Consider the following 25,913-nt stretch of genomic DNA (forward strand, 5'->3'; position numbering starts at 1 on the left):
AGAGTTTCTGGGAATATTGCCAGCCATATAGAGATTAGGGTATTAAATAGGGGCCGCTCCGTTGTGCGGTCAACCAAGGCATTTACACAGTTTAATTCACAGAAAGAAAAGGTGAAAGAAGCAGAGAAAGATAATATAGACACGGAGATGAAAACAATGATGGAATGCTAAACAAATAGACTGGCTCCGGTCTGCGTGTTTTCTTTGGCTGACGCTATGGCAGTCAGGGTAATTATTCTCTTGCCTGTTTTACATGATCATCCTCCGGTCCCATTTTGACGGTTTCATTTTTCAACTTTTTAGCAAAACAAAAGCCCCAGAGTACACATTGTTTGTAGTTTCCAAATCCGAACTTGAGCATAATGTAAAAAAAAAACTGCCGTTCAGCATTATTCTGGCCAAACAGACAGTTTTAAGTCCACTATTCTACACTAGAGTGCTCTGGATGTAGTGGGCACTGCACAAACATGTTTTATTAATTTAAATGGAGTCGGTCAGCACTTTTGAGCAGGCAAAGGTAGGGGCTGGGGAAAGCAGGACAAACATATCTTTTGTTATCAGGATTAGTATGAATATGAATTTTTATTCTGCTCCTGCAAGTGCACTGGAGGTGGTGCTTCAATGGGACGTGCTTTCTGCATTGAACTGCTTTGCAGCCCGTCCCCTCTGCTCTGAGTGACAGGTGTAGCATCCATCTAGGAGACCGCTAAGCAGCCCATTGCAGAAAGCTCAGTCTCCATCAGGAGCTAAACCTGGCAGAAAAGAACATCATATTCTCACTACTCCTGATGAGAAATGTTCCACAGAAGGTGTATTTGTCCTGCTCTTTCAGGCTTTAGTGCTGTTAACAGTATAGCCTGGTTAAAGCTACTGACAGACGCCCTTTAAAGCTCTCATGAAATGGAGACCAGGGAGAGAAACAAAGGGGCAGATTTATCATGCCTTCACTCCAGCATTTGTGACTTTTTACACCACTCGCTCCAGTTTTGGAATATGGGTGGAAAAGTGGGTGTGGTTAGCTATGTTGATGAGGGACATTTATTAACCCCTTCAAAAACCAAGCCAGTTTTCACCATTTTTTGCAAATCTGACATGTCACGTTATGTGGTAATAACTCTGGAATGCTTTACTTCCAATAGATTCTGAGATTGTTTTCTCGTGACACATTGTACTTCATGTTAGTGGTACATTTGAGTCAATTTGTTTTACCATTATTTATAAAAAAAATAAAAAAATCCAAATTTATGAAACTTTTTGAAAAATTCACTATTTTCTAAATTTGAATGTATCCACTTTTAAGGCAGATAGTGATACTTCATAAAACTGTTATTACTTAACATTCCCTGCATGTCTACTTTATGCTGACAATATTTTTCTAAATGTGATTTTCTATTTTTTAGGACCTCAGAAGGCTTTGAATTTATAAGCAGTTTTGAAATTTTTCATGAAAATTTCCAAACCCACTTTTTTAAAGGGGTCGTCTCATCCCAGACAATGAGGGCATATCGCTAGCATATGCCCCCGTTGTCTTATAGGCGCGGGTCCCACCGCTGGGCCAACGCCAAGCACGCTTCCCATGGAAGTAAGTGGGAACGCACTGTGCATGATCGGCCGCTGCTCCCATTCACTTCTATGGGTCCAACGGAAATAGCTGAGCTAAAGCAGATGGACTCCTTATCTCTGCTCTCTGACCTTATAGACACTCATTATAGCTCAGCTCTTATCTTAAATAAGTGTTTATCACCTCTCAGTAAATGAGAGATAAGGGTTATTAGACAGTGAAAGTAAAAAGTACCATTCATACAACTAGACAAACAGTTAATCCTTTGTGACAGAATGGCTCAATATTTTTAATAAAGGCCAATTGAAAAAATTACTTTTAGCCAAAAACAAGTACCAAAAAATTGCCTACATAGTGCAGGATAGGCTATTATTAAAGAGTAAGACTCTGTATACCTTTGTGGGTCGTCAGCCATCTTGATAATGTTTCACAGCATCCCTGTATGTGCTATAACAAAGAAATCCTAATAACATTACTCACAACAGAGTCAAAGACTATAATCTATGAACCATTGCTCTGGTTCTTCAATACCATGTCAGGTTTCGACAATGTCATGCCAGAATTCATTGCTTTTACAGATACACTACAGCAAATGCTGAATCCGATTACGATCGAGAAAGTAGCAAAGGGAGTGATGAAGAAGAGGATGAAGTAAGCTGTGAAACAGTGAGGACAATGCGCAGGGACTCTGCGGATCCCGTTACAGATGATGAATCCACAGCGATTGCGGATGACCCTTTGGAGGAAGAGTTAACGCTTTTGCTCCAGAAGTCGGATCAGTTGCACAGTGGTGATGCTCAGCAGAAGAGGGAAGGATTCCAGATGCTGTGCAGTAATAAATTACTGGTAAAATATTGTTTTCTTGCTCAATTATACAAAATTATTTTTTACTTCTGTAACAGGTCTGTCTGTATTCATTGACCTATTCTGCATAAAATGTTGGCAAAACCAAAGTAATTTAGAAAATGATGCACTGGCATTCTGTGACTTTATTTTGTCACTTTAGCACAAAAATGTATATTTGTTTAGTGCAGTTTCCTGATTCACACCAGAGTGTTTAGTTCAAACTGTTGGTATATGCAAAAAGTGCTGGAATATGCAATGTATGAATACAGTCAAGTCCCTTTTTAACCGCTTTGCTGCAGCAGACATCATGGCCAGAAGGCCTCTGCTGTTTCAAACAGCAGAAACCCGCGGCTAATGACGTTCATTAAAGCCTTTTAGATGTGAAAAACCGGCATCCTCTGCTGCCAATGAGGATGCCGGTAATTGATTTCAATACCCTGGGTCTCTCTGAAGAGACCCAGGGTGTTGAAGCTGCAATTCTTATTTTGGCCAGCAGGTGGCAGGCCCACATAAGCAATGAGCAATTCTGTACAAATAATGGATCTAAAAAATCCACGATTGTTCAGAATCAAAAAAAAAAAAATGGATTTTGTTGGCTCAAATATGACCTTCAAAATCATTTAAAAAAAAAGAAATAAAAATGATGGGCGTCAGAATATGGTGATGTAAAAAAAAGTTATTTTTTTAATTTTTTTAAATTTAATTATACACTATTTAGCCATACAGAACCCATACATATGTAGTATTGTTGTAATCGTACTGACCCAGAGAATAAAGGGCAGTTTTGCAGCAAAGGGAACACCGTGGGAACAAAACCCGTAAAACGGGGGAGAAATTGTGTTTTTTTCCAATTCCACACCATTTTTCCCCGCTTCCTACTACTTTTTTGCCATATTAAATGGTGGCATTAGAAAGTACAACTTGTCCTGCTAAAAAAAAAAGCAGTGATACAGCTATGTGAATGGTATAATAAAAAAAAGTTATGGCTCAAGGAAGAGAAGGAAGAAAAATTAAAATGCAAAAACAAAATTATCTCTGCTATACTAAGGCCTCTTTCACACGGGCGTCATGTTTTTTGCCCGGATAAGAGGCGGGTGCGTTGCGGGAAAATGCACGATTTTTCCGCGCGAGTGCAAAACATTGTCATGCATTTTGCACTCGCGTGAGAAAAATCGCGCATGTTTGGTACCCAAACCCGAACTTCTTCACAGAAGTTCGGGCTTGGGATTGATGTTCTGAAGATTGTATTATTTTCCCTTATAACATGGTTATAAGGGAAAATAATAGCATTCTGAATACAGAATGCATAGTAAACCAGCGCTGGAGGGGTTAAAAAAAATAAAAAAGTTAACTCACCTTCTCCTCTTGTTCGCGTAGATGCCGGTCTGTTCTTTAGCTGTGGGCTGAAGGACCTGTGGTGATGTCAGATCACATGCTCCATCACCATGGTGATGGACCATGTGATTGGAGCATGTGATCTGACGTCACCTCAGGTCATTCAGCCCACAGCTAAAGAACAGACCGGCATCTACCCGAACAAGAGGAGAAGGTGAGTTAACTTTTTTATTATTTTTAACCCCTCCAGCACTATTATACTATGTATTCTGTAGTCAGAATGCTATTATTTTCCCTTCTAACCATGTTATAAGGGAAAATAATACAGTGAATAGACTGTCACCTAGAACCCATGCGTGAAAATCGCACCGCATCCGCACTTGCTTGCGGATGCATGAGATTTTCACGCAACCCCATTCATTTCTATAGGGCCTGCGTTACGTGAAAAACGCACAAAGAGGAGCATGCTGCGATTTTCACGCAACGCACAAGTGATGCGTGAAAATCACCGCTCGTGTGCACAGTCCCATAGAAATGAATGGGTCAGGATTCAGTGCGGGTGCAGTGCGTTCACCGCACGCATCGCACCCGCACGGAAAACTCGCCCGTGTGAAAGGGGCCTAAGAGTTCATCTTAAACGTCACAAGACTAGGACCAGACCACCTAGTCTTGAACGTCCTGTAATGAAGAATATATGATAACTCTGCACCCACCAGGTCTTGTTTATGGTTATCCGAGACTAAATCAGATCTCCAGATGTGGCTGATCTGTGGTGGTGACGATACTTCCCTGGTGTTGGATTCAGCCAGGGTGTGGCTCCCGGACCGGCACTTCTACTCCCCTCTTTGCCGATATCAACAAACGTCTGCGGGAGGGGTCACACGACCTCTGCAGCCAATCACCGGCTGCCCGAGTGACCTGCCACCCTTGCATCACGTGTGAAGATCAGGTGAGTATTGCCACATCTGGAGGTCTGATTTAATCTCAAATAACCCCTTTAAAGGCAATCTTACACCGCATACCTCCACAGCAATCCAAGTGCAGGATCAGATGTGTGCAGGTCTCCTGACTCGGACTCTGTTTCTCTCCGATCTGAGAAGTCCAAGCTTTTATGATATTCATGCTGACTGCATTACATCATGATATGACATCATTGGAGGACACTGCATATTTCGCCATATAGCGTTGTTCTTACAAACCTGCTTTTCACCTGTTCACTGCCATTATGTATAAAATCTTCTAACACACCCAATATATATATTTTTTTCCATCTGTCAGTACGGCAACCGCCAAGACTTTCTGTGGAGGCTCGTGCGGTCCTACAGTGACATGTGTGAGATTACTGAAGACATTCCAGAAAAGAAATCCTATGCCGTGGAAGGTGTGTTCCAGAAATAAGAGTATTTGTTGGCCTAAAGTATAAGAGGTTTATCAGGTTTAGGTTAATATTACTTCATCGCTAAATAAATGAAACATTCCAGTTATTAACAACATCCTATAAAATAATCATTTATGAAGGTAGCTGTAGTGGCTGCCATCTTCCGTTCTGGGCTGTGGTCACATGACCATGTCCAGTCAGCTCTTATTTCCTGTGATGTCATGTCCATGGGTGTGTCAAAGCTGCAACAGGAACAGTGATAGGACAGAGTCTATGTAACTAGCTAGGTGGGAGGAGCTATAAACTAGCTGGGCGGTGTTAGGGGCGGTGCTGGAGCTCTGGCAGAGGAAGGAGAGGTGCATCATGGGTTTGGAACTGGAAGTGCTACATACGGGATGGAAACACACCAGTGGGATTTCTTTACATGGTGAAAATGGGTCAGGGCAGTCCAAATTGAAAAAAAGACGACGAAGAGGAGTACTAAGATGACGGACCATGAGCACCATCTGGTACTGTGCTGATTGGACAACAGAGGTCACTCTTGACTGTAATAGCTGATGGGTTAAATATCTGAGAACGGAGTTCTCTCTGATCCTGGCTATTGCAGGTGAGTGTCACCCGCTGTGTTGGAGCTTATATAACAGGGTGCTATTACATGGGTGCCGGTGTAGCGTTACATTACCCTACTTCGTGAGATTTCCCTACCTCCTGACTTCCCGTCGCACTGCTAATGACGTGAAGAGGCGTTCCTGAGTTTTGACGATCTGTGCATGCGCAAACTGACAGTTTATGGAAAATCTCAGCGGAGTTCAGCTTCGCGCCGGCCGGAGTTAGCCGCGCTTGCGCACTGGGCCGTATTATTTCCCTACTGAGGCTCTCTTGCGCATGCGCAGTGTCCCGGTGTACAGCTGAACTCCGCTGAGGATTTCCATAAACTGTCGGTTTGCGCATGCGCAGATTGTCAAAACTCAGGAACGCCTCCTCACGTCATTAGCAGTGCGACAGGAAGTCAGGAGGTAGGGAAATCTCCCGAGGTAGGGTAGTATAACGCTACACCGGCAGTTACCCTTAAATTGCTAGCTGCTAACGCACATGTAATAGCACTTTTATGCCCCTCGCCGGCCTTCATTATGTAAGGTGGCCATGCTTTAAACCTATGTCTAGAAAACTGCGTATCTTTTTGTACTAATAAGTAGTTTGGACATTGAATGGAAAACTAAAATCGTAGCCCTTAAAATGTAATCCTGATTGAGACCCCAGGAGCTTGCTGATATGTGTACGGCTAACTAGATGGTTACCAGGGTGGAATTGGTGGACAAGTAATTTATGGACGTTGACGTAAGCCATTATCTAAGGAGAAATGATGTGGTTCTTATTTTAGGGAAAGAAGAAGCTGAAGTTGCACTTCTAAAAGAAGGTCCAAGTGCCGAGTGTCACAAATGGTATGTGTCTTTACTGTGGGAGAGGGGGTTCGGGCTCATGTCCAACATTCATCTTATAGACATAACACAGAACACACAACTAGCCGGTTACTGCCTACACTATGGTCAGAAGTTAACGGCTCTTGCCTTTCCCAAGAGATCTTGCTGGCTCTTTAGCAGACACTTCATCCAGATAAGTGTTTTTTCTTTGCTTCTTTGAGGTACATAAAAAAACAAACCAAAAACCATTTATGTACCCTTGAATTCTAGGCTCTATGCCAAAGACAAAAAAGTACAGTGTCCTTTACGCCTGTAAATACAACTATATACAGCGAAGGATGGTCCCTGGTACAACCACTGGCCATGGTCTTCGCTCTGTGAGAGGGATGGCTGTAAAGCTGGGTGTCCATATGTGGGCTGCACAGCATTGCTGGAGCTTAGAAAGATGGAAATATTCACATGTAAGGCATTTTAATTAAGCAAAGCTACATGTGAAATAGTTTCCGGGGTGATTAAAGGTGTTTTGCAAGACTTTTATATTGATCACCTATCCTGATCATCAGTATCGGCTCACTGCAGAGCAGGCAGCACACCAGAACCGTGCACGCTCCGTACGTGGTATAGTGGCTGATTTGGGCTGCCAGTGGGTACAGAAGCATCAAAGACACATCATATCTCCTAGAAACTGCAGCAAATCAGCAGGGATATCCTGCAACTCTTTTTACTGAACATATAACTGGCTCAGTCAGGAGTATATTGCAGGCAAACCTCTCTTAAAGGGGTTGTCCGGGTTCAGAGCTGAACACGGACATATCCCTATTTTCACCCAGACGGCCCCCCTGACTTGAGCATCGGAGCAGTTCATGCTCCGATACTCTAAAGGCATGTTCTGAAGTTCCGGTGACGAACCGGGCTCTCCATTGGGCTGCCAGGCGGAGGCTTCCGCACAGCAGTGAGCCCGGTGATTACGGGCACTGATGAGCAGGCTTTAGCGGTACACTAGCCTGTAACATGGCTAGGGCAGCACTAAAGCCCTCCCATCAGAGCTGGTGTCTCCCCCAAACACACTGCTGGGCGGAAGCCTCCTCCCGGCAGTGTGTTATTGTAAATAAAAGAGCCCTTGCGATCTAGAGCAGGGCAAGGGAGAGCATCAGAGCATGAAATGCTCTGATCCTAACATCAGGGGGGGGGGCTGCCTGGGTGAAATTATGGGTATGTCCGGGTTCAGCTCTGAAATTGGACAACCCCTTTAAGGATTGAGCTTATTTTTGCATTTTTGATTTTTCCTCCCCAGATTCTAATAGCCATAACTTTTTTTTTTTTTTTTTTTAAAGTGCATTTATTTAATAACCATGTCTTGTATTGGACAATGAGAAGAAAATTCTTTGTGGGGTAAAATAAAAAATTTTTAATTCCGCCAATGCTTTTGGGGATTTGACATTACGGTGTTCAACATGCGCCAAAAATGACATGGCGTCCTTATTTTGCTGCTCAATACAATTACAGTAATATCCAACTTGTATAGTTTTTATTTTGTTTTATTACTTAAAAAATGTAAAATAAAAACCTTTTAAATAAATTAAACATTTTCTTTGCATTACCATTTTCTGACAGCCATTACTTTTTTAAATTTCAGTCTAAAGAGCTGTATGGGGACTTGTTTTTTATGGGACTAACTGTAGTTTTTATTAGTACCATTTTTGATGCACAATTTTTTTGGGGGTGAACAAGGTTACTAAAAACTGGCAAATTGCGTGCTTTTCATTTTTTGTGAAATTGGGAAAGGGGGGTGATTTAAACTTTTAATATTTTTGTGTTAACTTTTTTTTTTTTTTTTCTTCACTTTTTACTTAACCACTTCACATCTGGGCCATTTACCCCCTTCCTCACTAGAGCCTAATTTTGCAAATCTGACATGTCACTTTATGTGGTAATAACTTTGTAACGCTTTTACTTATCCAAGCCATTCTGAGTTTGTTTTCTCGTGACACATTGTACTTCATGACAGTGGTAAATTTGAGTCAATATATTTCACCTTTATTTATCAAGTAATCCAAAATTTACAAAAAATTTAGAAAAATTATAAATTTTCTAAATGTCAATTTCTCTTCTATTAAAACAGAAAGTGATACCTCATAAAATATTTGTTACGTAACATTACTCATATGTCTACTTTATGTTGGCATCATTTTGTAAATAAATATATAGGTGGGTGGCTCTCACCTAGTGGCTATGATGGGTGCTACTAACTCAGAATTGGGTGCCCGGACCCAAAGTGATTTGAAAATTTAAAACAAGAGGAAGAGTGAGCACTCACAACACCTAGGTCATACGATATACAGAATGTTTTAATTTTTAAATTTTTAGGATAGGACCTACACGGTCAAAAGGGTAAAACAATTACACACCATTCACAATATAAAATACATTCGAAATAAAATAGAATAAAATGTTGCAAATAGGTACCAATATCTATAATAAACTGATGTCGGGGTAGAATCCTAGTGCCACAGTCTGTGTGGGTGTTAGTATTCAAAGAGAGCTCTTTAATAGGGAGAACTCCCTTTGGCAATTTATATGTAGCAGTGTCCGGTCACTGCCACTGCCTCCTATACCACACACCACACGTCAATAGGGACGTCCTGAAAGTTCCTCAGATAGATCACTTATAATAAATAGCTTGTCTCCGGTGCAAACAGTCACTATAATAAACAGTCCCTCCGAGGGTGCTTACTTCTTCTAGTTATTTGTTAACCACCCAAACAGGTAAGTAATGGCGTGGTCCGTGTCCAGAACGAAAGTTTGACAGTGTCCTACCTGATTCCTGGTAGTATGTCCCGCTGTGTGGCGTCTTACGGTCCTTCCACGAGACGAGCGATGCCGGCTGTTCAGGCGTCTTGCGTCGCACGTCTCAGGCCGATGACGTCACAATATCGCGGGATTCAACAGGCAAAGATAATACCTGATCGGCGGTGTCCGCTGCTCCAAACTGGATCTGTGGTTTTTCACTGGAGATCTATTATCGCATGGCCATGCAATTTGTAAGAGGGTCCAGTAGATTCCTTTCTTATCTTTACCTGTTGAATCCCGCGATATTGTGACGTCATCGGCCTGAGACGTGCGACGCAAGACGCCTGAACAGCCGGCATCGCTCGTCTCGTGGAAGGACCGTAAGACGCCACACAGCGGGACATACTACCAGGAATCAGGTAGGACACTGTCAAACTGTTGTTCTGGACACGGACCACGCCATTACTTACCTTTATGGGTGGTTAACAAATAACTAGAAGAATTAAGCACCCTCGGAGGGACTGTTTATTATAGTGACTGTTTGCACCGGAGACAAGCTATTTATTATAAGTGATCTATCTGAGGAACTTTCAGGACGTCCCTATTGATGTGTGGTGTGTGGTATAGGAGGCAGTGGCAGTGACCGGACACTGCTACATATAAATTGCCAAAGGGAGTTCTCCCTATTAAAGAGCTCTCTTTGAATACTAACACCCACACAGACTGTGGCACTAGGATTCTACCCCGACATCAGTTTATTATAGATATTGGTACCTATTTGCAACATTTTATTCTATTTTATTTCGAATGTATTTTATATTGTGAATGGTGTGTAATTGTTTTACCCTTTTGACCGTGTAGCGTGTAAAATCCTAAAAGTAGTCATTGGAATTTTGGCCCCTTTGCGCACCTAGGCTGAAAAATAGTGTCGCACATGTGGTATCGCCGCACTCAGAAGTAGGGCAATGTGTTTTGGGGTGTATTTTTACATATACCCATGCTGGGTGAGAGAAATATCTCTCTAAAAGACAACAAACTTTTCCAATTTTTTTTTTACAAAGTTGTCATTTTACAGAGATATTTCTCTCACCCAGCATGGGTATATGTAAAAAGACACCCCAAAACACATTGCCCCACTTCTGAGTACGGCGATACCACATGTGTGACACTTTTTTGCAGCCTAGGTGCGTAAAGGGGTCGAAAGTCCAACGAGTACCTTTAGGCTTTACAGGGTTGCTCACAATTTAGCCCTGCCCAAAATGCCAGAACAGTAAACACAACCCACAAATGACCCCATTTCAGAAAGTAGACACCCCAAGGTATTCGCTGAGGGGCATATTGAGTCCATGAAAGATTTAACTTTTTGTCACAAGTTAGCGGAAAGGGAGACTGTGAGAAAAAACAAAAAAAATAACAATTTCTGCTAACTTGTGCCCCCAAAAAAAAACTTCGATGAACTCGCCATGCCCCTCACGGAATACCTTGGGGTGTCTTCTTTCCAAAATGGGGTCACATATGGGGTATTTATACTGCCCTGGCATTTTAGGGGCCCTAAAGTGTGAGAAGAAGTCTGGAATCCAAATGCCTAAAAATGCCCTCCTAAAAGGTACTCATTGGAATTTAGGCCCCTTTTCGCACCTAAAAGTGTCACACATGTGGTATCGCCGTACTCAGAAGAAGTAGGGCAATCTGTTTTGGGGTGTCTTTTTACATATTTTACATATACCCATGCTGGGTGAGAGAAATATCTCTGTAAAATGACAACTTTGTATTAAAAAAATTGGAAAAGTTTGTTGTCTTTTAGAGATATTTCTCTCACCCAGCAGGGGTATATGTAAAAATACACCCCAAAACACATTGCCCTACTTCTTCGGAGTACGGCGATACCACATGTGTGACACTATTTTGCAGCCTAGGTGCGCAAAGGGGCCCAAATTCCAATGACTACTTTTAGGATTTTACAGGGCATTTTTACGCATTTGGATTTCAAACTACTTCTCACGCTTTAGGGCCCCTAAAATGCCAGGGCAGTATAAATACCCCACAAGTGACCCCATTTTGGAAAGAAGACACCCCAAAGTATTCCGTGAGGGGTATGGTGAATTAATGTAAAATTTTATTTTTTTGTCACAAGTTAGTGGAATATGAGACTTTGTAAGAAAAAAAGAAAAAATTATTTTTCGCTAACTTGTGACAAAAAAATAAAAACTTCCATGAACTCACTATGCCCATTAGCGAATACCTTAGGGTGTCTACTTTCCGAAATGGGGTCATTTGTGGGGTGTTTCTACTGTCTGGGCATTGTAGAACCTCAGGAAACATGACAGGTGCTCAGAAAGTCAAAGTGCGTAAATGAATTTTTTTGCACCATAGTTTGTACATAGTTTGTAAACGCTATAACTTTTACCCAAACCAATAAATATACACTTATTGCATTTTTTTTATTATCAAAGACATGTAGAACAATAAATTTAGAAAAAAATTAATATAGAAATGTCGTTTTATTAGAAAAATTTTACAACAGAAAGTGAAAAATGTAATTTTTTTGCAAAAATTTCGGTCAATTTTGATTAATATCAAAAAAAGTTAAAATGTCAGCAGCAATGAAATACCACCAAATGAAAGCTCTATTAGTGAGAAGAAAAGGAGGTAAAATTCATTTGGGTGGTAAGTTGTATGACCGAGCAATAAACGGTGAAAGTAGTGTAGTGCAGAAGTGTAAAAAGTGGTCTGGTTATTAAGGGGGTTTCAGCTAGCGGGGCTGAAGTGGTTAAAGCAACACTCTGGTTCAAGAACAAAAAAAATGTACACTAACTGGCGAATGAACAGAACCCTTACCTCATGACCTGCTTTTCATCTGCAGATCCACCAGTTTTTGGGCTCCTGTTCCTCAATCTGAGATGGCAGCACCCCTTCTCATACGAGCTGATACATATGTATTTGGTAGCCCAAGACACTTCCTGCTGCTCACGTGATCAGTGCTGGCCAATCCAAGGTCGGGGCTGGACAAGTAGGAAGTATCTTGGACTACCGATGCACAGTGTGCACCAGGTAGTCTGAGAACAGGTGTGGACATCTTGGAAGACAGAAAAGGAACCTGGCAATTGGCGAATCCGCAACTCAAAAGATGAAAAGGAGGTCACCAGGTAAGTGTTCTGTTCACTCCCCAGCTAATGGATAACGGGTCGGACTGGATGGACAGATGTCTTTTTTTGGCCTTATAAATTGTTACTATGTAATGTGAACTTGGTGGATCCCTTTAAGTAGTAGTATAGAAGTGACATGAGATAACGGTACTAACTGATATGTGTAATGTTTTCTCGTCATTGGTGGACGTTCGGAGATGAATTACTAGACTAATAGGACCTGATGTAGTTTGCGCTCCTCGACCTTTCAGATAGCCTGCATGCCCTACGTGTATCCCTCAGGGGATGTCACAGTGACCCGGATTATAATCCTGGGTTTTCCAGGCTTTTCCACTTAACCTTACAATTGTTACAGCCGAGATGTAAACTCTCTGCAGAGCATTAGGCACATTCGGCATTCACGTTTGCACAAATTGGGGGCTGACATCTGTCTTGCATTAGGAGTCTCGTGTTTTTGTGGCCCGCTGTACTGCAGTGAGTTATTGCTGTATTCTACCAGCGCTGGCTGCAGTGGTTTAGTCATTTGAGACATCGTTTTTTAAGAAGGTAGAACATAAGTCTGCAATATATAGTGTGCATCGTCCACTGTCCGGAATGGGTGCAGTTATTGGAGCTGACAGAGAGACTTGTCCAGAAAGTTCCACCTTTCTCAGTCTTAGCAGGTCAAGGAGGGGCAGAACTGTGGGGCCTGTAGAGGTGGCAGCAAAAGGGTCTGAGGGGAATACCAATGACCGATAGTGAGGCATCACTGTATATTATCCCTGTACTGTGACATTACTGTATATTGTACCTGTACTGTGACATCACTGTATATTATCCCTGTACTGTGACATCACTGTATATTATCCCTGTACTGTGACATTACTGTATATTGTACCTGTACTGTGACATCACTGTATATTATCCCTGTACTGTGACATCACTGTGTATTATTCCTGTACTGTGGCATCACTGTACATTATACCTGTACTATGACATCACTGTATATTATCCCTGTACTATAACATCACTGTATATTATCCCTGTACTGTGACGTCACTGTATATTATCCCTGTACTGTGACATCACTGTATATTATCCCTGTACTGTGACATTACTGTATATTGTACCTGTACTGTGACATCACTGTATATTATCCCTGTACTGTGACATCACTGTGTATTATTCCTGTACTGTGGCATCACTGTACATTATACCTGTACTATGACATCACTGTATATTATCCCTGTACTGTGACATCACTGTGTATTATCCCTGTACTATAACATCACTGTATATTGTACCTGTACTGTGACGTCACTGTATATTATCCCTGTACTGTGACGTCACTGTATATTATCCCTGTACTGTGACATCACTGTATATTATCCCTGTACTGTGACGTCACTGTATATTATCCCTGTACTGTGACATCACTGTATATTATCCCTGTACTGTGACATCACTGTGTATTATCCTGCACTGTGACATCACTGTAAATTATCCTGTACTGTGGCATCACTGTGTATTATCCCTGTACTGTGACATTACTGTATATTGTACCTGTAGTGTGACGTCACTGTATATTATCCCTGTACTGTGACATCACTGTGTATTATTCCTGTACTGTGGCATCACTGTACATTATACCTGTACTATGACATCACTGTATATTATCCCTGTACTGTGACATCACTGTGTATTATCCCTGTACTATAACATCACTGTATATTGTACCTGTACTGTGACGTCACTGTATATTATCCCTGTACTGTGACATCACTGTATATTATCCCTGTACTGTGACGTCACTGTATATTATCCCTGTACTGTGACATCACTGTATATTATCCCTGTACTGTGACATCACTGTGTATTATCCTGCACTGTGACATCACTGTAAATTATCCTGTACTGTGGCATCACTGTGTATTATCCCTGTACTGTGACATTACTGTATATTGTACCTGTAGTGTGACGTCACTGTATATTATCCCTGCACTGTGACATCACTGTGTATTATCCCTGCACTGTGACATCACTGTATATTATCCATGCAGAGTGACATCACTGTATATTGTACCTGTAGCGTGACATCACTGTATATTATACCTGTACTGTGGCGTCACTGTATATTATACCTGTACTGTGGCATCACTGTATAATATCCCTGTACTGTAACGTCACTGTATATTATACCTGTACTGTGACATCACTGTATATTATCCCTGTACTGTGACATCACTGTGTATTATCCCTGTACTGTGACATCACTGTGTATTATCCCTGTACTGTGACATCACTGTATATTATACCTGTACTGTGGCGTCACTGTATATTATACCTGTACTGTGGCATCACTGTATAATATCCCTGTACTGTGACGTCACTGTATATTATACCTGTACTGTGACATCACTGTATATTATCCCTGTACTGTGGCGTCACTGTATATTATACCTGTACTGTGACATCACTGTGTATTATCCCTGTACTGTGACATCACTGTATAATATCCCTGTACTGTGACATCACTGTATATTATCCCAGTACTGTGACATCACTGTGTATTATCCCTGTACTGTGACATCACTGTGTATTATCCCTGTACTGTGACATCAGTGTATTATCCCTGTACTGTGACATCACTGTATATTGTACCTGTGCTGTGACATCACTGTATATTATACCTGTACTGTGGCGTCACTGTATAATATCCCTGTACTGTGACATCACTGTGTATTATCCCTGTACTGTGACATCACTGTATATTATACCTGTACTGTGGCATCACTGTATAATATCCCTGTACTGTGACATCACTGTATATTGTACCTGTGCTGTGACATCACTGTATATTATACCTGTACTGTGGCGTCACTGTATAATATCCCTGTACTGTGACATCACTGTGTATTATCCCTGTACTGTGACATCACTGTATATTATACCTGTACTGTGGCATCACTGTATATTATACCTGTACTGTGGCATCACTGTATATTATCCCTGTACTGTGGCATCACTGTATAATATCCCTGTACTGTGACATCACTGTATATTGTACCTGTGCTGTGACATCACTGTATATTATCCCTGTACAGTGGCATCACTGTATATTATCCCTGTACTGTGACGTCACTGTATATTATCCCTGTACTGTGACATCACTGTATATTATCCCTGTACTGTGACATCACTGTATATTATCCCTGCACTGTGACATCACTGTATATTATCCCTGTACTGTGACATCACTGTATATTATCCCTGTACTGTGACATCACTGTATATTATCCCTGTACTGTGACATCACTGTATATTATCCCTGTACTGTGACATCACTGTATATTATCCCAGCACTGTGACATCACTGTGTATTATCCCTGCACTGTGACATCACTGTGTATTATCCCTGCACTGTGACATCACTGTATATTATCCCTGCACTGTGACATCACTGTGTATTATCCCTGCACTGTGACATTATTGTACCTGTACTGTGACATCACTGTATATTATCCCTGTGCTGTGACATCACTGTATATTATCCCTGTGCTGTGACATCACTGTATATTGTACCTGTACTGTGACATCACTGTATATTGTACCTGTACTGTGACATCACTGTGTATTATCCCTGTAATGTGACGTCACTGTATATTGTACCTGTGCTGTGATGTCACTGTATATTATCCCTGTACTGTAGCATCACTGTATATTATCCCTGTACTGTGACGTCACTGTATATTGTCCCTGTACTGTGACGTCACTGTGTATTATCCCTGTACTGTGACATCACTGTGTATTATCCCTGTAATGTGACGTCACTGTGTATTATCCCTGCAGTGTGCCGTCACTGTGTATTATCCCTGTACTGTGACGTCACTGTGTATTGTCCCTGTACTGTGACGTCACTGTGGATTATCCCTGTACTGTGACATCACTGTGTATTATCCCTGCAGTGTGACATCACTGTGTATTATCCCTGCAGTGTGACATCACTGTGGATTATCCTGCACTGTGACATCACTGTGGATTATCCCTGTAATGTGACATCACTGTGGATTATCCCTGTAATGTGACATCACTGTGTATTATCCTCCACTGTGACATCACTGTGTATTATCCATGCAGTGTGACATCACTGTATATTATCCATGCAGTGTGACATCACTGTATATTGTACCTGTAGTGTGACATCACTGTATATTATCCATGCAGTGTGACATCTCTGTATATTGTACCTGTAGTGTGACATCACTGTATATTATCCCTGCAGTGTGACATCACTGTATATTATCCCTGCAGTGTGACATCACTGTATATTATCCCTGCAGTGTGAAATCACTGTATATTATCCCTGCAGTGTGAAATCACTGTATATTATCCCTGCAGTGTGACATCACTGTGTATTATCCCTGCACTGTGACATCACTGTGTATTATCCTGCACTGTGACATCACTGTATATTATCCATGCAGTGTGACATCACTGTATATTGTACCTGTAGTGTGACATCACTGTATATTGTACCTGTAGTGTGACATCACTGTGTATTATCCCTGTACTGTGACATTACTGTATATTATCCCTGTACTGTGACATTACTGTATATTGTACCTGTACTGTGACATCACTGTATATTATCCCTGTACTGTGACATCACTGTGTATTATCCTGCACTGTGACATCACTGTATATTATCCATGCAGTGTGACATCACTGTATATTGTACCTGTAGTGTGACATCACTGTATATTGTACCTGTAGTGTGACATCACTGTGTATTATCCCTGTACTGTGACATTACTGTATATTATCCCTGTACTGTGACATCACTGTATATTATCCATGTACTGTGACATCACTGTATATTATCCCTGCACTGTGACATCACTGTGGATTATCCTGCACTGTGACATCACTGTATATTATCCATGCAGTGTGACATCACTGTATATTGTACCTGTAGTGTGACATCACTGTATATTGTACCTGTAGTGTGACATCACTGTGTATTATCCCTGTACTGTGACATTACTGTATATTATCCCTGTACTGTGACATCACTGTATATTATCCCTGTACTGTGACATCACTGTATATTATCCCTGTACGGTGACATCACTGTATATTATCCCTGTACGGTGACATTACTGTATATTGTACCTGTACTGTGACATCACTGTATATTATCCCTGTACTGTGACATCACTGTGTATTATTCCTGTACGGTGACATCACTGTATATTATCCCTGTACGGTGACATCACTGTATATTATCCCTGCACTGTGACATCACTGTATATTATCCCTGCACTGTGACATCACTGTATATTATCCCTGTACTGTGGCGTCACTGTGTATTATCCCTGTACTGTGACATCACTGTGTATTATCCCTGCACTGTGACATCACTGTGTATTATCCCTGTACTGTGACATCACTGTGTATTATCCCTGTACTGTGACGTCACTGTGTATTATCCCTGTACTGTGACATCACTGTGTATTATCCCTGCACTGTGACATCACTGTATATTATCCCTGTACTGTGACATCACTGTATATTATCCCTGTACTGTGACATCACTGTGTATTATCCCTGCACTGTGACATCACTGTATATTATCCCTGTACTGTGACATCACTGTATATTATCCCTGTAATGTGACATCAGTGTATTATCCCTGCACTGTGACATCACTGTGTATTATCCCTGTACTGTGACATCACTGTGTATTATCCCTGCAGTGTGACATCACTGTGGATTATCCCTGTTATGTGACATTGTGGTCCTTAGTCATTAGCAGTAGCATCAATGTGTGTCACTGTTCTGTGACTATGACTGCTCTATGTTTTGATCCGTGTACTGAAGGAAATGGGTTAGAGGGACAGAAGATTTTGGTGAGTAAACCCCAGGAAAGCAGTACAGAGATAGGAAGTTATTTAAGCAGCACCCTGACAGAAGCCATATCCTTCTGACCGTCTGCACGGAACTCCTAGGGGAGGATGCTGTCTTCTGCTGACATGCAATCATAAACCATCCCCACTGCACTCACGCGATGAAACCCTCAGCTGGGAACTTTCATTCAAGTAGTTTTTTTTCCTGTTTTTGCACGTTACTTACACTTCCTAAAATGACTGCACAGCGTACCCTGCTCAGGAATAGTGCCTAAATATATCCTAAGGTTACGGCCACGCATGGTATATATGCTTTGGATTTTCTGCAGCGGAATTGCATACAGAAAAACTGCAAAGTGGATGAGTTTTTATAAAAAAAAATGGGATCCACTTTGCAATGCAGAGGGTGAAATTTGCAGCAAATTCTGCTTGTAACTCCTGGGAATTTTGGTACAGAGTCACTGGGGAGCATCAGGGGGTCTTCAAATGTGACATGGCCCTCCAAAAACCATATGGCGTTCCTTTCCTTCTGCGCCCTGCTGTGTGCCCGTACAGCAGTTTACGATCACAAATGGGGTGTTTCTGTAATCTACAGAATCAGGGTAATAAATATAGAGTTTTGTTTGGCTGTTAACCCTTGCTTTGTTAATGAAAAAAATGGATTAAGATGGAAAATCTGCCAAAAATGTGAAATTTTTAAATTTCATCTCCATTTTCCTGTAATTCTTGTGGAACATCTAAAGGGTTAAAAAGTTTGTAAAATCAGTTTTGAATACCTTGAGGGGTGTAGTTTCTGAAATGGGGTAATTTTTGGATGGTTTCTATTATGTAAGCCCCACAAAGTGACTTCAGACCTGAACTAGGCCTTAAAAAGTGGGTTTTGGAAATTTTCTGAAAATTTTAAGATTTGCTTCTAAACTTCTAAGCCTTCTAACGTCCCCAAAAAAATAAAATGTCATCATTCCCAAAATGATCCAAACATGAAGTAGACATATGGGGAATGTAAAGTATCGTATTTTTCGCCCTATAAGACGCACTCCCCCTCCCCCAAAAGTGGGGGGAAAACAGCAGTGCGTCTTATGGGCCGAATGCTGCATGTTGCCGAACCGTCAATGATATGCCGCGCAGCGGGTGTATCAGCTGAGAGGGAGGAGGGGCTGGGGGCCGGCATCTACTTTTATAATGACAGCGGGGCCCGTGCAGTGACTGTATTCTACTACACGGGCCCCGCTCACTGTATAATCATATCTCTAATAGTTAATTCTTATGTACATAATCGCATAATCAGCGCTGTGTATTACTTACAACTACAAGCGCTCGCCGCGCGGTAGGTAGCAGAGAGGAGGGAGGAGGCAGGCCGGGCGCTGGCAGCGTGAGTCACTACGTCACGCGCCTGCGTCGCCCACTTTATGAACGAAGCAGGCGGCGTGGGCGCATGACGTAGTGACTCACACTGCCAGCGCCCGTCCTCCCGGCCTGCCTCCTCCCTCCTCTCTGCTACCGAGCACTTGTTGTAAGTAATACACGGCGCTGATTACTATTAACAATGCCACAATTATAGATAAGATTACGGTATATACAGTGAGCGGGGCCCGTGTAGTAGAATACAGTCACTGCACGGGCCACGTTCTCATTATAAAACCAGATGCGACCCCCACCCCCTGTATTGGGGGTCATTCACACTACAGGGACACTGTTATGGAGGGGATCTGTGGATGACACATATATGTGTCATCCACAGATCCCCCCATAACAGTGTCATCCACAGATCCCCCTCCCTATAACAGTGTCATCCACAGATCCCCATAACAGCGTCATCCAGAGACCCCAATAAGAGCCATCCAGAGATCCCCCATAAGTGTCACCCACAGATCCCCCATAAGTGTCACCCACAGATCCCCATAACAGCGTCATCCAGAGACCCCAATAAGAGCCATCCAGAGATCCCCCATAAGTGTCACCCACAGATCCCCCATAAGTGTCACCCACAGATCCCCATAACAGTGTCATCCAGAGACCCCAATAAGAGCCATCCAGAGATCCCCCATAACAGTGTCACCCACAGATCCCCCATAACAGTGTCACCCACAGACCACCATTAGTTCAAAAGCACACCTTTTTGTTCAAAATATATTTTTTCTTATTTTCCTACTCAAAAACCTGGTGCGTCTTATAGGGCGAAAAATACGGTAATAACTATTTTTGGAGGTATTACTGTCTATTATAAAAGTAGAGAAATTGTCACGGTAACCACTGTGACTGACAGCCGGCGGTTCGGCTGGCTTTGCGGAACTCTCTGCATAAGCGCTGTCAGTCACAGCGAAGGTGCAGGGAAGGGGGCGTGGTTATCTTGACTTAAAGCAAGGAGGACGTTGCCCCCTTGACTTCAAGCCTGATTAGAGAAGGGCGCCGGCAGGGGATAAAAGAACGTTTTCTGAGCTTTAGCCGCATCGGCCTTCAGGAAGATAATTATCGTCGGAAACCCGCTATTGGCTACTGTCAGGTACTGCTGGCGGCTTGGGATGATTTTTGGAGGCAACAGGTTCCCTTTAACAACCTCCATATATCTATCCAGTCCAATTCTTGGACTTCTTTGTGTGTAAATCCATGTTATGCCCTATTCTGCATCTGTCTATCCCCTCAGCCATTACCACATTAATGCGCTATTATTTATGGAAAACTCCTCAATCTTCAGCAATACCTCTACTTTAAAGGGGGGGCGGTATGTATACACTCGCAATTATCCTATATGCAATCCATTAACATGTCGCCCCTCTCTATCCATCACTACATCTTTATATCCCTATGAACTAAAATGCTTACACCTCTAGCATAAGTGGAAAACACCTAATAATATGCATACTGTACCCATGGTTTCCCCAATACGTTACTGTTTTCTTTAGTTATATGTGTTTCCTTAAGGAATATAATTGCTGGTAAAATTTTTTATTCTTTTCACTCCAGTTCCTATACCTCTAATATTCCAAGAAACTATACACATCTTATATCTTCTTAAGGCCGAATGCACACTGCCGTTTTCCGCAGCCGTGAGCGGTCCGTGGTATGCCGGCCTGGATTCCTGCTAACAGCAGGAGCGCACGGCGTCATTGGTTGCTATGATGCCGCCGCTGCACTACAGTAATACACTGGTATGATCTATACGAGTGTATTACTGTAGTGCAGCGGCGGCATCATAGCAACCAATGACGCCGTGCGCTCCTGCTGTCAGCAGGAATCCAGGCCGGGATACCACGGACCGCTCATGGCCGTGTGCATTCGGCCTAATAATTACTATAAATCTCACCTAACACGAGGGAAGGGTCCCTGGAAAATAAATACATATTAAAACCCCAAGACAGGAGGGAGACAATCCAACCCTGATAGATATAGGGCGGGAGAAAGAGAGAGCAAAAAAAAAAAAGCCCACCCTAGCTCACCCACACTCAGAATTCCCCACCCATTGACCCATAGGGCTCTTCATGCCCCTGACTCTTAGCTTAGCATTGACGCCCTCCCAGACAGCCGGCCCGACGCTTTTGATTTAATGAACTTCTTCCGGGGTATTGAAAAACCAAGTTTTTTCTCTCCACATTACTGGTAACTTTGCTGGAAACAACATTGAGTATCGAACCCCTTTCATGCAAAGCTCTGTTCCGATTTCTAGGAATCGACTTCTGTCCTGCTGAGTCTCTCTCACATCATCTGGGAATAACATCACTGGATCCCTTTATAATCCAGATTCCCCTTCTTCCTTGCCCTACAGATTATCTCTTCCCTATCCTTGGACGTCTCGCTCGCTCTAGGTCTCGCTCCAGGGGGCGCTACTTTAGTGGTTAGTCTGTGGGCACCTTCTACAAAATCTGGATATCTTGTCACATGCCTTCCAAACATTTCCATAAACCATTTCTGCATAAAAAGGACCACATCCTGTCCTTCCACTCCCTTAGGCTACTTTCACACTGGCGTTTGGTGCGGATCAGTCATGGATCTGCACAGACGGATCCGTTCAGATAATACAACCGTCTGCATCCGTTCAGAACGTATCCGTTTGCATCATCTTTAATAGGGATCGACCGATTATCTGTTTTACAGCAGTGTGATCCATGTTCGTGATTCGTTATTGGCATATCGGCAAGGTTAGATACCGATAACTTTGAAAATCCTGAATATCAGCCGATAATATCGGTAAAACCGAGAATCGGTCGATCCTTATTAAAGATGATGCAAATGGATCCGTTCTGAACGGATGCAGACGGTTGTATTATCTGAACCCTATGTTTTCCCTCTGCAGCACAGGGGAGAAGTAAGCAGTGTCTCCCCCCCCCCCCCCCCCCCCCTGTGCTGCTGCCACCAGTGAGAGGAGAGAAGAGGAGGGGCGGGGCTGAGGGCACTGCGCCACAATGATGTTAACTAACCCATTCATTCAAATTCAACAGGAGGCGGGTGCTGGCTGCAGAATCATATAGCCGCACCCAACCTCTATGGCAAGTAGCTGCCATCTGCGGAAGTTAATCCCTGACGCACGTGAGGGGTTAGCTGCCGCAGATCGCAGCTACCGCTCATAGAGGTCTGGTGCGGCTATATGATTCTGCAGCCAGCACCCGCCTCCTGTATTTGAATCAATGGACAAGTTATCTTCATTGGTGGCGCAGTGCGCCCCCCCCCCCCCCAGTATTAAAAACATTGGTGGCGCAATGGGCCCCCCCAACCCCAGTATTAAAAACATTGGTGGCGCAGTGCGCCCCCCTATCCAAGCCCCCCAGTATTAGTCATTTGTGGCAGTGGCCACAGGGTCCCCTCCCCCCTCCTCATTGGTGGTGCAGTGGCAGCTTCTGATCGGAGCCCCAGCAGTGTAAGCCTGGGGCTCCGATCGGTTACCATGGTCCTGGCTGCCATAGTCAGCTCCCTGCTGCTGTGTACACAGAGCAGCAGGGAGAGTGTAAAGTCCTATTCACCCTATTAGAGCTCTGTTAGGGTGAAAAGGACAAGAGTTCTAGCCCCTAAGAGGGCTAATAATAGTAAAAAAAAAAAAAGTTTCAAAAAACACAAACGCCAAAATATTAAGTATAAATGAAAAAGAAAGATTTACAAAAAAACTGATCTTTTTGGACCGCTGGTGAGAGCCCTGAACGGATCTCAGAAACGGAAAGCCAAAACACCAGTGGGAAAGTAGCCTAATATTGGCTCTCCTAGATCTATTTTCTATTTCCAATAATTGACTCTTTATTTCTTTATTTTCCAGCATTGTTTTCCCACTCTCTCTAGCCGTTTTCTTCCACTTCCTTATACTTATGCAGATCCGCTCAGAGTAACCCTACGTTTTATTTCCCACTTGGAGAGAGAGATCCAGTATTGCTGTTTGATTTCTAAGAAGATATCCTGCAACTAGGTGATTGCTCACCATTTACTTTGCTGACGTCTCTTTCTGATATGTTCTCTCTTCATTCAAGGAGTCCTCCCCTTTTCACTTACAAGTAATATTAGCGGTGTTATGTTCTTCTATCTGGAGAAACGTTCCTTCCCTATCTTGGGATTCATCATCCTTCTTATGTAGGACAGTTTTTGAGAAACTCGCCTGTTTATTTATTCTAGTTATTAAATGTAAAACCGCTCTGCTCTCCAACAGGTGCCAATCCAACCAGCCTGGGGAAGTGGAATTATCCAAGTCCCTCTCTTTCCTCCTGTTTGTTTTGCCATTACTCTATTTAGATTGAAATGTCCATATTTGCATCCACTTTTCTATCCTCCTTTTCCCACTTCTCTCAATCCCTCCTTCTCTGTTCCCTCTATACCCCTTGAAGCAATTGGAGATCTTAAATGAACTGTGCATGATTCAAATAAATCTTGATAAAAAGCAACAGAAGGCAAATAATATACAATCCACAATCATGTGAAACCCTAAATTAATTGTACATGATTCAAATAACATTTAATAACAAGCAATTAACATATAATCCATGATTAAGAATAACATATAATGCATGATTATAATAAAGAAAAAAAAAAAAAAGAAGGAAGTTTCACTCTCTCTCCCCCTTCACTTTGTTTTCTCTTTTTTTCTCCCCCCCACCTCCTCTCTTTTCTCCCCTTCTCCCCTCTCAAAAAAAATAAAAATTAATAAACACTACTGTAGTTCATCAAACTTTCCAATATCTATATGTCCTTTCTCCCTTTCTTCTCTCTTCGTTTCAATATATCGGAACCTTTAGTTCAGGAGTAGTAAAATGATTAGGGGGAGTAGGGAGCCATGATTAATAATTGATGAGTACTCCAATACAGGTTTATGTATATCCAGTTTTCGCATCCAATTATAAAGAAAAAAAAGTCTCAAAAAACATAATTATCAACCATGTACTTGTTTTCAAATTCCATATATGCCCAAGTCCTGACGGTCCACTTATTACCTCAATCTGATCTGCATTAGAAAAAAATAAATAAATGTAAAGATCAAAAGGAGGGATAGGTATAAAAATGTAGAGGGAAGGCGACTAGCCCAAAACACTCCAACAAAAAGTTAATCTGTGATAGCAAGCCTAGGACGATTCGAGTCCCAATTTATAATCTACTTCGCACGGGTATATTTCATCTATTTAATTTTATGTTTGTGTGTCGTAAAAAGATATCGACCGTTTCCCCCTTTAACAATGACCTCCACAGTGCCCGCCCCTTTAACAATGACCTCCACAGTGCCCGCCCCTTTAACAATGACCTTCACAGTGGCCGCTCTTTTAACATTGGCAGAGCTCAGCACTGGAGGGGAGAAGTGGTGGTGAAGGACCTGTGAGGACGTCACTGATGTGATCAGAGCAGAAGGGGGCAGAGCTCAGCAGTGGAGAAGTGGTGGTGAAGGACCTGTGATTGCAGTCTGCAACACGGGCACAGAGGCCCTGCGGTTGTGTGAATGGGGCCTTACTATAATCTGCCTCCATGGTGTTTTGTAGATTTGTAGGCAGTGTGGCTTTCAGTTAAAGGGGTTGTCCAGGTTCAGAGCTGAACCTGGACATCCCTCCATTTTCACCCCGGCAGCCCCCCTGACATGAGCATCGGAGCAGTTCATGCTCCGATGCTCTCCTTTGCCCTGCGCTAAATCGCGCAGGGCAAAGGCATTTTTCTGAGTTCCGGTGACATACCGGGCTCTCTATGGGGCTGACAGGCAGCCCGGTGACGTCACCGGCACTGATGGGCGGGATTTGGCTCTGCCCTAGCCAGTAAAACGGCTAGGGCAGAGCTAAAGCCCGCCCCTCAGAGCCGGTGACGTCACCGAACACACTGCTGGGCGGAAGTTACCGCCCGGCAGTGTGTTATTGTAAACACAAGAGCCTGTGCCCTGCGCGATCTAGCGCAGGGCACGGGAGCGCATCGGAGCATGAGATGCTCCGATGCCAGGCTCAGGAGGGCTGCCGGGGTGAAAATAAGGGTATGTCCGGGTTCAGCTCTGAACCCGGACAACCCCTTTAAGCGTGCATACCTATGAGGGAGTTGGGACGGATAGCTGATGGCCTACAGAGTCCAGTTATCTAAATTATGTGGACATTGGAGGTGGTGGTGGGG

The 25,913-nt window shown here is 42.7% G+C and overlaps 1 protein-coding gene across 1 annotated transcript in view; it reads left to right on the forward strand.

Moving 5' to 3' along the window:
- The window catches only part of RMDN3 (regulator of microtubule dynamics 3), a 58,009-nt gene that overhangs the window by 18,643 nt on the left and 13,453 nt on the right, over positions 1-25,913 (forward strand). The window contains exons 5-7 of the mRNA XM_044293963.1: positions 2,140-2,407; positions 5,021-5,123; positions 6,502-6,562. Coding sequence (XP_044149898.1) covers positions 2,140-2,407; positions 5,021-5,123; positions 6,502-6,562 — 432 coding nt within the window. The remainder of the gene's footprint in view (positions 1-2,139; positions 2,408-5,020; positions 5,124-6,501; positions 6,563-25,913) is intronic.

Source organism: Bufo gargarizans, chromosome 5 (genome assembly GCF_014858855.1).
Source record: "Bufo gargarizans isolate SCDJY-AF-19 chromosome 5, ASM1485885v1, whole genome shotgun sequence".
Classification (NCBI taxonomy): Eukaryota; Metazoa; Chordata; class Amphibia; order Anura; family Bufonidae; genus Bufo; species Bufo gargarizans.